At 45.0% G+C, this 18,062-nt stretch overlaps 1 protein-coding gene across 2 annotated transcripts in view; it reads right to left on the reverse strand.

The window, feature by feature from the left end:
* Positions 1-7,976: 7,976 nt before the first annotated feature.
* The window catches only part of HS3ST1 (heparan sulfate-glucosamine 3-sulfotransferase 1), a 29,063-nt gene continuing 18,977 nt past the window's right edge, over positions 7,977-18,062 (reverse strand). Inside the window, exons 1-2 of one of the 2 annotated variants that reach the window (XM_015571849.1) lie at positions 14,784-15,131; positions 7,977-9,437 (exon numbers count right to left, since the gene is read on the reverse strand). In XM_015571849.1, coding sequence (XP_015427335.1) covers positions 8,393-9,328 — 936 coding nt within the window. In that variant the 5' untranslated portion in view covers positions 9,329-9,437; positions 14,784-15,131 and the 3' untranslated portion in view covers positions 7,977-8,392. Of the gene's footprint in view, positions 9,438-14,783; positions 15,132-18,062 lie in introns of those variants that run through there. The other variant, XM_006775821.2, reaches the window with a different exon arrangement.

Raw genomic sequence — 18,062 nt, forward strand, 5'->3', positions numbered from 1 at the left:
GGTGGTGGTATTTGAGTTGATCTCTAAGTTAAAGTGATGTAGCAATCATAGTGAATATCTAATAACCACATGATTAAGCAAGTCCAGTTTGTAGAGTTTTCCACGTGTTCAATTATTCAGCTCTCAAATTGCCCAGTGAAGAGGTACCATTATCACTATCTTTAAAAAAAAATGTTTCTATTGATTTCAGAGGTAGGAAGGGAGATGGAGAGATAGAAACATCAATGATGAGATTCATTGATCGTCTGCCTTTTGCATGCCCTGATCTATTGGGGATCAAGCCTGCAACCTAGCTATGTGCCCTGACCAGAAATCAAACTGTGACCTCCTGGTTCATGGGTCAACACTCAACCATTGAACCACACTGTGGGCTTCTCCAGGACAGTGACTGTGTCTGAGTCACTTGTCCCTATTTTATACACATCAGATGCCTCATGCAATTTATTGAAAGAACATCCAAGAGTACATATTCTAGGATTTTGGGATACAGACCAGAAGACACAAACTATGAAAAAGAAAGACAGGACAGAATGATTTGGGTAGGAAAGAAACTGAGAGAAGACAAGCCTGACCACACTGGCCCCATCTCTGAGAAACTTTGTACTTACTGACCAGTATTCTTCACTGTTCTCCCCCTCTCTTGCCCCTGATAACCTCTAACTTACTCTTTGTCTCTGTGATTTTCCCATTCTAAATATGCCATATAATTGGGATCATATAATATCCATCCTTTTGTGTCTGGTTCATTTCAGTGAGCATAAGGTTTTAAAGTGCATCCATGTGGTGGCATGCATCAGAACAACATTCCTTTTCATGGTGAAGAACACTTCATTGCATGGATGTACAATATTTGTCTCCTCAGTCATCTATTGGAGGACACTTGCCATACTTCTACCATTTGAAGATTGTAAATGAGAATAAGTTTAAATTTTAATAAATAGATGGCATAGCTAAAATATCTCTTGAATTTGAAAACTTGTTTAAGTTTCTTTTCTCAAAATTGCCATAACCCCCATGGTGGGGAAGGGAATCTATGTAGGACATACATTGGGGGAGGGGAGAAACTGAATTTTAAAGGCATAATTTTGTAAAAAATGAGAGAAATGACAGCTGATTGAAAAATAGTCTTTTTTATGTCCTTATAAAACAGGAGCTTTCTTTACCAAAATGGGTACATTTCCAAATGATTAGTAATTTTTTTTTTTCTGTTCAAATTACCTCTGTTCTCTATTTGTCATGTGCAAAGAAGAGAGGAACAAAGAGACTGCTCAACCTTTCTTCTTCTTTTTATTTTTCTTCTTTATTTGAATATTTCAGAAAAACATAAAGATCTTTATCACCCAGACAATTGTCTCAAAAACTGTTTGTTGATGGCTTGAATCTATATGAAAGTTTGTTTGGAGGTACACACACAAAAAAATCTCATTGACTTTGAATGCGTTGGCCTTGGCATTCACAATGGATAGTGATAGCTGAAGAACTGTTCTAATACCTATAGTGAATTCCTATTCACAGACCCTCTAGATGTGCCCGCAGAAAGTGCATTAAAAGAACAATGAGCACGCATGTACCGGTATTGCACAACTGTGTGCCCGGCTGTGTTCGGAGCCTGTACGATGCACAATATCGTCTTATTCCAATTTAATATATGAGCCAACTGACTCTCTGAAATGGTTAATCAAGTGTGCCCAGTATTACCCACGTTTTGTGATAATGTCAAGATTCAAAGCCCAGCTTTCTCACTGGGAAGCAGATAAACAGATAAATAGAGAAAAAAAATGCAAATCACAGCTGAATTGGATAGTTGAAGTGTAAATTAGAATAGGTACAGTCTTTAATTGTGTGGAAAATGTAAATTGCTACTAAAGATAGAGCTTCCAAATTACAGAAAGTGGAAATGGAATCTGCCATGCTTCCTTTTTTGAGCGCTATATTCAGCTTTTAAGATGCAGTGTGAAAAGTCTCGGCAACACTCTTTCATGTTTGACAAATTATCTAAGAGGTCTGTAGGTCTGCCAGGGTTTGTGCCTACACAAGACAAAGTCTGCCAAGCTGACCTCAGTCTACAGTTCATTCCAAGTGTACCTTTTTCTCATATGGCTTGGTTGGGCTATAACAAAACACAGGGAAAGCATCACATTGTTCATGGCTGTATTCTACTTATGGGACAAAGGGTGTTGGCAAAATCACTTACTCACTGCCACATGTGATCAAATGATTGGACTGAATATAGTCAAATGCCTTAGGTCAAAATAGTTGAAATTACATAGCAGGCCCAAGGACTTATAATAATGACAGCTTATATAAGTATAATGGACTCATGAGAGCATACACCTGTATTAATTTCCTTTTTAAGTATGATCAAAGATCCATTCAGCAGGTGGTCTGTCCATTTTATTGTCAAGGAACAGCCAAGTGTAGCACCTAAAGAGGGTCCAACAGTGAACCACTCCTCCTGTGGTGTTCATCTCCTCATGTGGTCCTTTACTGCACTGAATCTGGGCTGGCCCCATAGAAACAATAGAATGTGGCAGTAGTTTCACTATGTATCACTTGCAACTTTTGCTTTGGTTTTTTGGGTCGTTGACCCTGGGGAAAGCCAGTTGCCATAGCCAAAGTCCCACTAATGACACCAAGTCTGCCATGCTGTGAGGAAGCCCAAGTGGCCACATGGAGAAAGAAAGAGAGGATGATGCCTAAGCAGCCCCCAGGTGTTTCAGTCACCCCACCTAAGGCATCAAATATGTAATCAGAGGAGCCATATTGGATCCCCAACCCACTTCAACCTTCAGACAACTTCAGTACTAGCCACCATTTGGCTACAACCAGATGAGCAGCCAAACAAGACCTGCCCAGCTGTTCTAAGCTCCCCACAGAAAACTATGGGAGATACTAGATTGTTACATTAAATCACCAAATTTTGGGATGGTTTTTTACATAGCCGCAACTAACTGGAAACCACGTCTACCTAGCTTTAGTAATTTTTCCCACTGCATCAAAAACACTGGTAAATGAGGAATATGACTTCAATCAACACTAGTAACTGGTATCTTCCGCAAGTAAAGAACTGTGAAGCCACTGGTTTCTACCTAGGGAGCAAACTGTCTGGTGGGGAGTTAGATAGTAATTAGACAACAAAAAATGCAATGTAGAAAGTATTATAAAGTAAATTCAGAGTTCTCATCTCTGAAATTCAGGGAGATTTAGACACTTTTTCAAGTTGACTATCTTAGATCAGATGCCCTAGAAGCAAAGCCTGAGGTGCAGATTTGTATATTCTTGGGCAAGTCATTTGCTGGGAAGGGGATTACAGAACATATGGGCAAGGGAGTAGGGACACAGGATAAAGGAGAGTTCAGGCCTCAGCCTGATCCATGAGGAGCTCTGGAACATGGGTTGATGGATTGTATAATAGAGATTGTCCTGCCCAGAGACTAGGATGCTGGGCTGCTACCCCACAGCCCAAACCTTCATCTCATATCAGTCTATCATTAGTCACAGGCAACCCCAAGGAAAATGGAGAACATGGTGGGCATAACTTCTTAGGCATCTCCAGGTAAGGCAACTCCTGCTGACTAAAGGAAATTCCCCAGAAGACAGTGCAGCGTAAGCCATTAGCTGCAAACTCTCCTGGTAGTGGGGTGGGGATACTTCCCTGGTAAATAAAATCTGAATGGGACACCCCCAGTGATAGCTGCAGTCCCATAGTGGAAGTGGATGGGGAGACAAAGGTAGTAGGTGCCTGTTCTCTGGTTTAAAACCAGTTTGGGTTTGTCTGCCAAAGTCCAAAACACTCTTAGGCACTAAGCCACATATACAATGAGTGTATAGTTTCTACCTACTGGAACATATTTAGTTTTCCCCCAAACACAGTTAAGTAAATACCAGTCCATTAAGATTGACAAGAAAATTGGGATTCTGAGAATATGAACCTTAAGGCCACAAGGTCCATAGTAAATCAGTAGAGTCAGGACTCACCCCCAGGTCTCTTAGCTCTAACTGCTTTTCTCTAAAGTTACCTGACTTGGGGGGAAATGGATCTTGGCATGAGAGTGAGGAACCAAGACCATTCCCTACATCAAAACTTCAGTAAAGCAAATCAATCACAGAGTCTATAGCTTGGTCCTGTTTGTTGGCTATTTGAAAAGATGTGTTGCTTTGTTCCCTAGATCAAGTTCAGGCTTCCTCCATGAACTTCTTCCACTAAGGAACGTGTTTTGTCAGGCACCAGTCATTGCCAGTCCCAGCCAGTCTTTTGCTTGAAGATGATGTGATCTGGTATAAACCTTTCTGTGCACCCCCACACCCTGGATGTCCATTATTTCCCTTTTAGGCTTTGCCTAACAGGCAGATACTCATGCAATACTTCTTCTTCCTCTTACCCACGACTGCATAGACTTTATTGCAGCAGGGCAAGGATGCTGGAGACTAAATTCCAGTTCTAACAATCAGTGGCTCCGCCATCATGGGCAAAACCTTTAATCTCAGAGTTTGAGTTTCTGCCTCTAAAATTAGTACCATGCCATTTCCTATTTAGAACTGTCATGAGGATTAGAAGCAACATATTTAAAATACCAAGCACATAGCTGGTATGCAATAAATGATAGTTATTTTTATGTGACAGACACACCTGCACAGGAGACAGAATGCACGGGTGCTTGCTAAATAAGCTACCACCATTTGGAAAGCAGGTGTCAAGGTCACAAATGTTTGATGGGTAGTAAGTTCTCATTGCGTTTAACCCATTTGCATTCCAAGTAGACATGTCTCTTGCCTACATGTCCCCTAGCTCCTTCCCCTTTCCCTGTCTTGATTCCTCCAGCTTTCCTTGTCCAGAATGTTCTGCTCTGATTCCATCCACCACCCTCCATCCTCTGACTCACTAGCACATCCTTTAAGAAGCTTCTGCATGGAAAGAGAAGGGTCCCTGTGGCTCATTAGTTCTAAGTGGTCTGGGTCATAGCTCTGCCAGGCAACCTTTGGGAAGATTGTTCACCTGTCACTACTCCTAAATAATGACATTATCAGTGACATCTCTGCCATTTCTCACCCGCTGCTTATGATCCTCAATGCCACCATTCCCCATCTCTGGGCTAACTATTCCTCTGGCATTAGTAGCAGTCCTGTCTTTCTTTGAAAACAATAAGGGAGGTCCACTTCTTATACCTCACTTTCTCCTCTCTACTGGTATAATGGGACTAGTTATTCCTAAACTAAATGAGAAAGTACTGGCCAGTTCACAATGTCATTTTCCCTATTTTCCTGATTCATGTGTGTGTGTGTGTGTGTGTGTGTGTGTGTGTGTGTGTGTTTAACTTAAACGCAAGACAGTTAATAAGTATTAGTTACTATTGATGCATTTTCCTTTATTCTTTAAGGGCTTAATAACACGTTAAGTGCAGAGTAGGGACTCCAAGGAAAAATACAATTTTAATGAACATCTGAACTCTTGGTCGTGATTTCTGATTCCCCTGTAAGCAGTAGGCACCCTGGGTATTGGTCTTTTCTCTCTACTCCTCCTTTTATTCTCCTGGGACAGATGGAGCAAGCACCCTGCACTCAGAGGCACAGCATCGTTTTTTGCTGAATGAGCAGATGTTCAGGCTGTGAGCTGATAACCACTTAACAGGATTTCAGCTCTATCTGAATCCTGGAGGGAGGGCAGGGCAGGAGCTGTCTTGACTCAGAAGCTTCAAATGCCCTGAATATTCTAAGTATAATAGCTGAGGCTCCATTCAGCTGCTCTCAGCCACCTCTCCCAAAGGACCCCACCTGGAGGCCCCTAGGTTGCCCTAGGCCTGGACCGGTTTGGACAGGAACCTCACTCTGTCCAGTTGGCATCTCTCTCTTTGTTAATAGATTTGGTATTAGGTGTGTTTGGGAAGGGACCAGGTTCCTGAGTCATGGCATTTGGACCGCTTTGAAGGCAGGCACAGGTCAAGTGCAGGGCATCCTCTGAATTGGACAGTGTTCAGATGAGATCTAAGTGCCTGGTCTGTAGCCACGGCTCTGAAACCTTGTACCTTCCAAGCAGACATAGCCAGTAGGACTCCAACCCCTTTCCCATGGTCCACCTCCATGAAAACATCCTTAGTTAAGACCAATTATTGAATTTATACCCATTGACCATTTTACACTGGGCCACCCCAACATCAGCTGTGCCAGCACCATGCTCCTGGTGCTTAGTCCTTCTTTCCTCCATTCCTACCCACCACCTCTGCCCCAACACTCCATGCCTCAAGCATATCACCCCTATGAGAATACAGGCATTGATAGGTATTTTGCAAAAGCCATCCTCTTGGGAGTCGGAAAACTCACACTAGGGTCTCAATGGTCGCCAAATTTCTGGGCAGCCTTGGAAACTCCATTTAACCTTTCTGGGCCTCTTGTTTCTTCAGCTCTTAAATGGGGGGTGAGGAAAGCCAGATCGAGTGATGTGCTGCAGAGGGAAGTGCTGTGCAGACTGCAGTGCAAAGGGAGGTCCTGCTACAAGGATTTCTGACCTGCCCTCTGGGGAGCTGGAGTCATTGACAACCTCAATGGGTTCTGAGGAAGAGGCAGGGCCTGGGGCGGGGCATGGGCCATGCAAAGGTCAGGCCCGGTGCAGATGCTGATACAGAACCAAGGTGACTCACGTCTCTGGTAGCACTCCTGAGAACGCAGGCTCATTCTTGCCCTTTCCCTGTGACTCACTCACACCTCCCAGATGGAAGACCTTTGGCATGAGGGAAGGGATATGCCGGTTAAATAGGGAAGAACTGTCCTCAGTCTGGGCCTTTTAGTCTGAGTTCAGAAATTGTGTAGTGAGAAATGAAGGACTATGCAGGCTATGCAAGGACTCCAAGCCTGGCGGACTTACAGTCAGTGTGAACTTGGGCATGGTCTTTATCTTCTTCGTGCCTGTTTCCTCCTTTTTTGAACCTGCCATTATGATTCCTACACTTCCTGAGGTGGCTTGGGGCAACATTTCAATGAGGTCCTGTTTGTAGAAAATGATCAATGATGTCCATTTCACTCCTCTGCCTTAGTTATAAACTATGTCAGGAAATGGCTTTATTTTGCCTGATTATATTTTTCATTTTACCATAATGAATATGTTTTGCTTTCATGAGAAAAAGCACACAATATATTTAATCCTGTAAAAGGCTAACTGAAGGAAGACAGCAGAAAAAACTGAGGCTCCTCCAAGGAACCAGCTATTTGGGGGCAGAAGTCAAACTGAAATGGGGTTCTCACATCTGGGCGCAGGTGGGCAGGGCTCCTTCTGCACTACCCTCTGGTTTATGCTTTTCTTTCTTTTTCTTTTTCAATTTTAACCCTTGACATTTACATTTCTCCCACCTTTAGAACTCCAAGTTAAGAGGTGATTACTAAACATACACATATCTATGTCTCAAAGCATTTGGCATATATGTCTACAAATGCATTGTGAGCGTTCAAGAGATAGCTAAACAGACACCGCATAAGCAAAAGGCTTCCCCTTTAACCAGCTTTTCCCAGAATCTTCAAGTCGGGGGGGGGGCACATAGATTTTGCAACCCATCTTTTCTATTCTAAGTGGCTCTGCAGAGACCCATTGCCACCTGGGGCAGTTTACAGAGTCCCAAGGTCATTCTGAAGGCCAGTGCTTTACATCATTTTATTGTAGGTTTTGCCCACCTTTATTGTAGGTTACACCCTTTGCTGAGACCAGTATATATATACAAGTACCCTCTGAGTCACAGGCATATCATAGGGAGCTTCTTCCTAGTTATTAATATTGCTTCGTCCACCTTGAGCTTACATGGAGTTAAAATCCACACTCAGGTATGTGCTGAAGTCAGGAATGGGCAAAACTGCCTCTTCCAAAATAACAGGGGTCTCAGTGAAGATAAATCTTACAGTGCAAGTAAAAAAAAGCAGACCTGATGACCACAGCAAGACAATCAAAATTAAAAAGAGCAACGAAGAAAAGAAAGAAGGAAAGACGAATGTAATATCCATCAAAACTTGTTTTTGTTTTTTTTCAGTAACAAAGGAATATAGATTCTCCAATGGGTGCAACATGGACAGCTATTTTGAGTCAAGGGCAAGTTAATTATATTAAAAGAAGACAGTGTCTCCAGAATTTATTATTATTTCTTTTTGCAGTGAAATCTTTTAGTTCCTTCATATAGAGACATATTACACAATGTTAACAACCATGAAAAACAATACAAAATGCCCTCAATTTAACAAGTAGAAAAATATAACTAGTATATATGGCAATTGTGAATCTAATACTGTACAGAAGTTATTTATGGATCTTACAAATAAATTATAGCTTAAATGCCTTTTAAAACTTCTTCCCCCACCCTAGATGTACACCGGAACTTACAGTATTGGAAAGGTTCGGAGCCTAGCTTATTGCAAATCAGTGCCAGTCAAATGTTCTGCCCACGAGCTCGAAGAATTTCTTATTTGGCTCATGGAAATATTCGTGCAGTTTATGGAGGAGTTTGGGGTCCACTTGGGGGTGTGCCCGGCCTTTGGACTCATGCAAGCAGCGATCCCGCCCGCTGTCCCGCAGGCAGTAGAAGCCCTTGGTTTTGTTAAAGTAGAAGTTTGAGGCGTTGATCTGCGGGGACAGCTTCAGGAACCTCTCCACCTTCTGGATCTCGGGGAAAGGGTCCCTGATGAGGCGGTCACCGTCCACGATGTGGATGCGGTGCAGTGGGAAGAAGCGCAGCCAGTTGCGCATGTGCACGTGGTAGAGGCTACGGTTGAGCGCCTTGTAGTCCACGTTGAGGCGGCCATCGCGCACCAGGAACTCCTCGATGGACGGGTAGGGCTTATGCTTCTGCACGTGGTTGTACAGCACCTGCGTGTAGTCCGACAGCACGCGCTCCGAAGGGTCCCGCAGGATGAGCAGCAGCCGGAGGGCCGGGTTCATACCGTGGACCCGCTCAGGCACTTTGGGTGACGTGAAGTAAGCGGGGGTCTTTTCCACGGTGAGCTGGTGGGGGGCGGAGAGGGGCATCTGGCTGAGGTACCAGCCCAGGCCTTGGCTGTAGTGCTCCTCCCAGTCGAAGAAGTGCACCTCGTTCTCCGCGGCCGCCACGTCGGGGTGCAGGCTGAGCATCTCCAGCAGCGCGCGGGTGCCGCCCTTGCGCACGCCGATGATGATGGTCTGCGGGAGCTGCCTGGCAGAGCCATTGGGTGCCGCGCCGTCCAGGGCCTGGTCCTGGGAGGTGGCTGCTTTCCACACCAGCTCCTGTGGTCCAGGTTCCGCCCAGGGCGCGCCGGGGCGGGAAGGCACTAGCTGAAGCTGTGCCACCAGCAGCGCCGCGCCCAGGAGCAGCGTGGCCATGCTGGACACCACGGGGGCTTCGCTAGGCCCGACGTCGCTGGGTCATGAAGCGCCACCGCAGGAAATGCCTCCTGGTCAGTGACACATGGGCGTAGCAGGCAGCCAATTACTAGGAAACAAAGCAAGGAAAATATTAACGCCAAATCCACAGGCTTCCTGGAGTAGTCCACCTCCCTGGGGCTCTCTCAGGTTCCTGACCTGTAAAGCAGGGGCGGCAACATTTCTGTGCAGGACCAGGTTAAGATGGTTTAGGCTTAGGGTCATTCAATCTCCATGGCAACTCCAAGTATGCTGTTTTGCTCTAAAGCACCCATGGATGTCCTAATACAACTTTAAATATTATTTTTATTTTGTTTTCCAACAATGTATATGCTTAGTTCTATTTTTGCAAGAGACAGGAGAGAGAGATTTGGCTCTGCTGCCCTAATTTGCCAAACTTTGCTGTAAAGGAAAGGGTTGGAAAGGCCTTTCGGACTTCAACAAACACCTAGCCTCAGGCCTAGGGGTAGGTGATATAGGAGCAGACATTGTTCCTGCTCCCCGCCCACCCCGTGGGGAGTGCCTTACACCGTGGGGCTCCTGATCTAATAGGGCAGGTGAACCGGTCAAAAGATTGATCACTTAGTTCCAATTCTTCACCCCACTTCACCCCACCCTCCAACCAGTTCTTGCTGTGGCCTCATTGTCAGGGGACTTCCTCACAGTTTGGTTTGGTTTGGCCAATGGCCTGTGGTCAGTCCCCAGCCCAGGCAGTGAAAGGCCACGTGTGTCTCCACTTGCCCTCTCGCCATGAGAAGAATGGGCCCTGGCAGCCCCTGCCTCCAGGAGGAAGAGGGGAGACAGGTGCAGCAGAGCCACCCCAGCTCATGAGTGAGAGAATACAGTCTGGTGCTTTTCAGCCATTGAGTTTTGGGATGGCTTGTACAGCAACGCTCATATGGGAAAGGTTAACAGATGCAACCTGACTGCAGGCATCGACACGATATATGTTATGATTACATTCTAGGCAGGGTCCCATGAGGGTATTTGGTCATTCATTTGGACTGAAACAGTTGGGGAGGGCTTCACAGCAGAGGAAATGTTTGACGTGGGGCTAGAGGGATAAACAGATGAGGTTACTAGAAAGAGCAAAAAGCCTTCCTGTGTGCAAAGACTTACTGTTTATAAAGTGGCCCTGCAGTCTGCTCAGGTGACTTGTCACCACACCCTACAGTGTAAGGTAGGAAGGCAGGACAGTTAGAGATGAGAGTCTTGCCCAAGGACACTAACATTCAGTCCATATCAAAATTCAGAGCCCAAATTAAAAACTCTAACCTCAGGGCTCTCTTTCCACAAATTCCCTCCTTTACACCTTCTCTTCCCATCTGGGATTTATCACAGTTAGGCCTCAAAGTCCCTCAAGCACACAGGGCACTGCTGGGTCAGATGGACAGATGGTATAGGGTTCCCAAAGGCAGACGAGTCATGGTTCATGTTTTCTGGGTTCTGATAAACAACAATCTAAAAGAGGAAGCAGCAAGCTATCCTTTAAGTAATTCCTGTCTACACACAGTTAGGGATGGATGGCTTAGAGACAGACTGGGATTGGGGACTGGGATTTCCAGAACCAGTAAAAGTGTTCTCCATTAAGAGGACCCATCATCTTTAGACCAGGTTTAACATTCACTTAGTTTAACTCTTGTCCAGAATGTGTAAACAGAGAACCACACCCAGGGCTCCCATTTTAATGATCAAACTAGTTGATCTATTTCCCTCAGATATCAACTCTCTGGGGAAAATGTATATGAAAGAACAAGCAATGAAATAGCTGGAAACCTCTAGAGAATCGCAGAATGCTGGAGAAGAGACTTGCAAGATTGGGTGGCATAACTGTTTGGGAAAAGGAAAGGAAATGTTTAAGGATGACTGGCCCAACAAGATGTGGTTCAAGGTTGGTTCTACTGATTGGATAAGCTCAATTTAATGGGCCATTTGCTTTAATCAATTGAACATTTCAGTGTGTTTTAGGCAAATTCCATTTCCTTCTCAACTGCTCATGTGGATCAACAGAACAGGCCAGCTGTGCCTGCCTTGTACATGTTTTTATGTGTGTGCGCACATGTAGTGTGCTTGTATGAATTTGTGCCCGACTCTAGGCCCCAACCCTCCCCAACCCTGCTACGCCTGAGTGACAGAGTTGGAGACCAGATCTGCAAGTCATATTGTCTGACTATCCTTCCCACCCTGTTAGGAGGTATCCTGGTTAGCACCATGCACATCAGAGATCTTTCTTCTGGGGGGAATTACCAGCAGTCCCAGGGAGAAGAAATGAAATGTAGTTTGCCCTTTCAAAACAGAAATGAAAAATAAAAAATAAATAAACTGGGAAGTTAGTAGTTTACAAGCTCCTCGTTTCTACTTCAAACTTTCTAAAAATGTAGTTTCTTATTGTAAGCCTTTCTTCTACATTCCAAAAATATTTAATATTCAACCTATATGGAAAGTAAAAGTTTAGCTAAAGTCTCATACACATGGAGAGAGACAGAGAGGGAAACAGAAAAGCACATATATGTACTAGTATGGGCTACATGTAGAGAGAGCTATGTGTATAGCATGTGCATGTATGAAACTTTAGCCAATTAATATGTATACACATATATCATGTGTATATATATGCACACACATATGTATATATGTAAATTTATATATATAAAATATATCAAAAACACAGTGGCCATTAAGAGCCACAGTCTTTCTGTAGTAGTCTTTCTGTAGTAGTCTGATAATTGTTCAGTGGCATAGACATAATTTCTGGGCCTCTTAGTAACACTCTTAGAAAAGCAAAGATCCCCACGCTCAGGTGAGCCTATAAGCCAGAACATCTGAGCCGAATGGATCCTGACAGTGGGATTCTGAACATCAAGGCAAAAGAGAGCCATTGAGCCACTGCCTTTCATTTTGTGGGTGAGGAGGCCCCGAGATGACTTGGCCAAGGTCACATGGAGAATCCAGGCTTGAACTTGTGGCTCCTGAGTTCCAGTTCTGTGTTCTATCTGTTATTTCTGCTGCCTCCCAAGTGTGGGGTCTCAACATTCACTAATGGCAATGGTTTTGGGGTCCTAAACCAAAAGACCCCCCCAAAACCTACCCAGCAGTGACAATTCCCTGGCCACCTACTCCAGCATCAGTTGATACACAAGGGTGAAACTCATTCCCTAGATCTATTCAGTAGAAGAGTCACAGGACTTACACAGGTGATGGGGTCAGGAGTTCTTCTCTAGGTTTGACCTGCATCCAAGTGACTTAACCTCTCTTGTCTCAGTCTCCTCATCCATAGAATAGTAATAATCCCACCCATCTCCAATGGCTCCCTTTGGACTGTGTATCAGTGAGATGTTGTGGATCAATAAGCACCGTCCAAAGAAATCCAATGTGAGCCACATATGCACTTTTTTCTCTTATCAAACAAAAACTGACTGAAATTACGCTACTAGTACATATCTAACATTTTACCTACGTATTGATATGGGTGCCCATTTTTACCAATGCCTTCTCCCTTCCGTAATGCCAACCACAGCCTCCCCCATAGGAGGCACACGGCATGTGAATTGTATAGATGAAAGTATACCACAGTTTTAGTTCATTCTCAGAAAAACTCAAATCTTCACTGGCAGTCAAGAGGTGCTCATGAAGGTGAGAGTAACCCTTCCCGGAGGTGCCGGTAACCACTATTCATTTATGTGTCTCTGGTACTTAGTCAAATCCTGCCCTGTGTCAAATCATGTATTGTTTTTACTTTTATTATAAATGCGGAAATGACCCACAAGTGCACTTTAAAATTTTCCAGGAGCCACACTAAAAACAATGCAATTCAGTGCCGGCTCCTGGTCAGAGTCCAGCCCCCACTGCTGTACCCTTCCAGGGCCTGGGTGATTCCCGGGATGCAGTGGGTGCTGGAGATCCTAAATGCTGAATAGACATGTCAAATGTAATGGAAAACAAGGCACATGTCCACAGGTCCTGAGAAAGACCTTTAACTCAGTGTAAGGAAAACCCAATAGTTTGTCTATAAAAATGACTGCATCAAAAGTGAGTTTTCCAGCCCCTGAAGAGTCAAACAGAAACCAGATGTTGAAAGGCAGGCACAGCATTTCTAATGGGAGCTGGACAGGGTCACCTGAGAGTCTAGAAAATATTTTAATTAAACAAGGAAAGGAAGCAGTGAAATAACCCTTCAAAAATATTTTAATTTTGTCCTTAAGTCTTCTTATTCCATGATCCACATCATGACCTAGATTTCAAATGTAATTAACTACAATATATTCTCCAAGTCCCACCCCCCAAAGATTCATGATAGAATGAAATACCAAGAACATTTCACAGGAGGGACATTCAGTGCATTGGGAACAGTCGTGTCGGTGATCCCTCTGAGGGACACCTCCCCGGCCCCTGTACACGAGAGAGACACAGCTGTCACAGGCAAGAGTCTCCCCCAGAGAACAGGGATGAGCAAAGCATTCAACCACACATCCTTTAAGGGATTTAACAAAAGGGTCGAAAAGGAAAAGATTACTTACTGAGTGCCCATTGTGCCAGACAGTAAGCACTCATGTATACATGACCCTTCGAATACTCACAACAATACCAAGAGGTGGTTCTTCTCATTTTATTTTACATTTTTAAAAGTATATATTTTTATTGATTTCAGAGAGAAAGGGAGAGGAAGAGAGATAGAAACATCAATGATGAGAGAGAATCATTGATCAGCTGCCTCCTGCATGCCCCCCACTAATGATCGAGCCCACAACCCGGCATGTGCCCTTGACCAGAATCAAACCTGCAACCCTTCAGTTTGCAGGTTGACACTCTATCCACTGAGCCAAACCTGCTGGGGCTTATTTTACATTTTTTAAGTAACAAGAAGATAGCATGCAGATATGGAAAAACAAAGAAGTGTTTGCAATTGGACAGATCCAGGGTAGAATTCTTATAGCTGCCTGACCTCCAATAAGAAGCTTCTTAGCTGTCGGGGTTCAATGTGCAATTCTGCACAATGGGCTAATATAGGGGTGGGCAAACTTTTTGACTCGAGGGCCACAATGGGTTCTTAAACTGGACCGGAGAGCCAGAACAAAAGCATGGATGGAGTGTTTGTGTGAACTAATATAAATTCAAAGTAAACATCATTACATAAAAGGGTACGGTCTTTTTTTTTTCCAATAGTTTTATTCATTTCAAACGGGCCGGATCCGGCCCGTGGGCCGTAGTTTGCCCACGGTTGGATAACTACTTCCCATGGATGCTATCATAATTAAACAAGACTCTCCACATTGAATAAATATATCACAGTGCCTTTCTCCCCATGACAAATAGGAAAACATGCCATTCATGTTGAATGACCTTCTCAAGGTCACAGATCCAGGAAGTATGAAAAGTAAAATTCTGCAGGCCATCTCTAAACCCCGCTGCACCCCACCTGTGACAGGTGATGCCTCTGTGGGCAGGGGGAGTGCATTCCAGACAGATGCAGCTAGCAATAGGCTGAGCTCGCAGAGAGGCCCGGAGCCTTCCTACTGCAATGCAGGACTGCCTCTCTCCAGCTTCGCGGGTGCTGAGTGATCTCATTTTCTGGACTGCACTGAAACCTGGTTAAAGACAGTTCGAACAAAGGAGCTGTCATTCCCCTATCCAACTGACTTCAGAGCAATCAACAGGATAAGATCATTTGTTCACTTTCAGAGTCACACACGTCTTCACTTTTGTCCTTGCACAACTACTGATGAATGCTTGGCAGGGGTGTCAAATGTTCCTCCTGGCGGGTCCTCTTGGAAACCGAGAAAGAGGAAACAGGTTTAGCTTGTGCCTGTCAGTCTGGGAAAGGAGAGTGGTATCTCAAGGCTCGCATAAATATTTATTTTCTAGAAATTGCCTACACATGCCACTTGTCAACAAATGCTGACATTCGTTTTTGTTTGGATTTACTGATGGTGATTGTTGCAGTAAGATGGGTGAAAAGGACCCAAGGTCAGTCCCAGGAATGTTCGTAAGTTTCCCCAGGCCACATTTACCATCTTGGACAAAGAAGGGTCTTGGCCCATTTTCCTCTTGGAAACGGGGTGGACCCTAGGAATGCTCCTCCTCCAGCCTTCCCATGCTCCCCTGCATCCGCACAATGCAAGGGGCTTCCTCCCGATTTCAAAAGGGTGACTGGATATTGAGCATGACTCCCTGGGACTGAAGGAAGGAGGTACTCAGGCAAGCCAGGAAGGACAGCGTGGTGTGGGGACAGGTGCAGGGATTGGCGACCACCAGAAATAATTGGCAATGTTGTTTCTGAGCCTCTAAGAACTCAAGGATGCACTGGGATGAGCAATTTGGCCTGTCCCACGGGGAGTTTGAGGTCAACCCACCCAGTCTTCTTCTGAAGCTTCCCTCCCAGGAGCTCAGCCCAATGCTTTCCAAACTCCGAGGCACACTCCAATCCCCTGGAGATCTACTTCCACATGCAGATTCAGATCTGAGAGTTTGGAGAGGCCTGGGTGTCTGTGCTCCTAACAAGCTCCCAGGGAATTTGGCTGCCCATCTGGGCCCTTGGATGGTGAGGGGCCCATGATCTTGCAACCCCTTGGCCCAGCTGTGAGTCTGGAACTTCTGGGCCCCGCTTTGAGCTTGCAATCTCTTGGCCCAGCTGTGAGCTTGGAACCTCTGGGCCCATCTGGATTTGGATTCTAATCACCTTGGCCTTGAGCAGGGTGGCTAATTTTCTTTTGTTTTTTGTTCTTACTGTTGTTTGTTTTTAACTGCAGGATGAAAACAACTGCAGAAGACAAAATAGAGGGATCGGTCTGTCTTCAGAGGTGATGTTATCCCCAGAACTGGGCGGAGGGGAGATGCTGGATTTCACAGAGGATTTGGAGCCCAACCCTGGCTCAAATCTCAACTCTACTGCTGAAAATTCTGCAGGCAGCTCTGAAGCTCACAGCCTTAGGTCAAATGCACTGGCCCCACATTCCAACTGCAAGGGTTCAGTACAACATGCTGTGTGGATGCTGAGGACATTAGCATATCGCCTGGCCCATGGCAAGCCCTCAAGTCCTGGGAGCTATTTTTGTCCCTAAAAAAGAAAGCTGTGTGGTATAAATGGGATCCAGGCATGATAATTAGTCAAACTCATTTGTTCACGATCCACAGCACTGCAGTGACTCAACCAGACGGAGGCTCCAGGAAGCAAGGACAGCATCGCTTGGACAGGTGCAGGCTCTCTGTTTCTAAGGGGTGCACAGTCACTGGGTCCTCTGTGACTGCCCCGCCCCCTCAGGAATGATGGGCAGCCAGGTCTGTGAGTCTGTGAGGGAAAAGGAGGAGCAGCTACCTCTCCTCAATGTGTTTAATCTGCACTGCTGTGCACAGCAGGCAGCCTTGACCTAAATAAATCCTTCATTAGAGGCAGCGCACGTGGAGCTCCCTGACAGGAGGGTGGACGGGCCTCTTTTATTACTTGGTGCAGCTTAGTGGAAAGGGGGGCTATGCCAGCAGACAGGGAACGGGAGTGGCTGCCTCAGTGCATACCAGTGTGCATGGCCTTCTGTTCCTGCTCCAGGTGAGACCTAACCTCCACACAGGTGCCCTCTGAATGTGGGAGTCTCCTGGCTGGATTGGACAGTGACATCACTCTGTGGATGGGGAGCACCCAGAAATCCCATACATCTCTCCAGAAAGAACCAGGAAAGACACAAGGTGCATCAGACGCTGAAGGGCCATGAGCCATCCCCTTGTCCTGTCCAGATCCCTGCAGAAGGGAAAACTGAGGCAGGCAGAGTACAAGAACCCCAAGGTCAAGTATGAGGCAGCAGAGCTGAATCAGAAACAGAGGTCTCTGGATGCCCTTGCCACTCCACAAGACATGGAAGGCTGGGCTTCTTTTGTGTTGGGGTAGAAAATATTGAGTAGTTTGTAGCTAAAAAATAAATATGTACAAACCAAACTAAATTCTTCCCTTGGACTGGCAAAGGTGGGGGAGGATTGGCCTCATTTCTGGGGCCAGCCTGTAGGGACTGAATGTTTGTGTTCTCCCAGATGCATGTGTATTTGGAGATGGGGGCTTTGGGAGGGACTCAGGGTTAGAGGAGGTCTTGAAGAGACACATGATGGGATTAGTGTCCTTCTAAGGCAGGGGTGGGAACCTTTATTCTGCCAAGGGCCATTTGGATCTTTATAACATCATTCGAAGACCATAGAAATTTATCAACTTAAAAATTAGCCTGTTAAAACTAAAACCATTTCACCTAAGAACAGGAACGAGACGGGGGTGCCCACTCTCACCATTCCTGTTCAACATAGTACTGGAAGTGCCAGCCATAGCAATTAGACAAGAAGAAGAAATAAAAGGTATCAAAATTGGAAAAGAAGATGTAAAACTGTCATTATTCGCAGATGACATGATACTGTACATAAAAAAACCCCTAAAGACTCCATCAAAAAATCATTAGACTTAATCAATGAATTCAGCAACATAGCAGGATACAAAATTAATGCTAAGAAATCTATGGCATTTTTATACACCAATGATGAACTTACAGAAAGAGAGATTTAAAAAACAATCCCATTTACTATCAAACCAAAAACAATTAAGATACGTAGGAATAAACTCAACTAAGGAGGTAAAAGTCCTGTACTCAGAAAACTACAGAACACTGAAAAAAGAGATAGAGGAGGACATAAACAGATGGGAGAACATGCCGTGTTCATGGATTGG

The sequence above is a fragment of the Myotis davidii genome, unplaced genomic scaffold (genome assembly GCF_000327345.1).
Source record: "Myotis davidii unplaced genomic scaffold, ASM32734v1 scaffold204, whole genome shotgun sequence".
NCBI classification, from domain to species: domain Eukaryota; kingdom Metazoa; phylum Chordata; class Mammalia; order Chiroptera; family Vespertilionidae; genus Myotis; species Myotis davidii.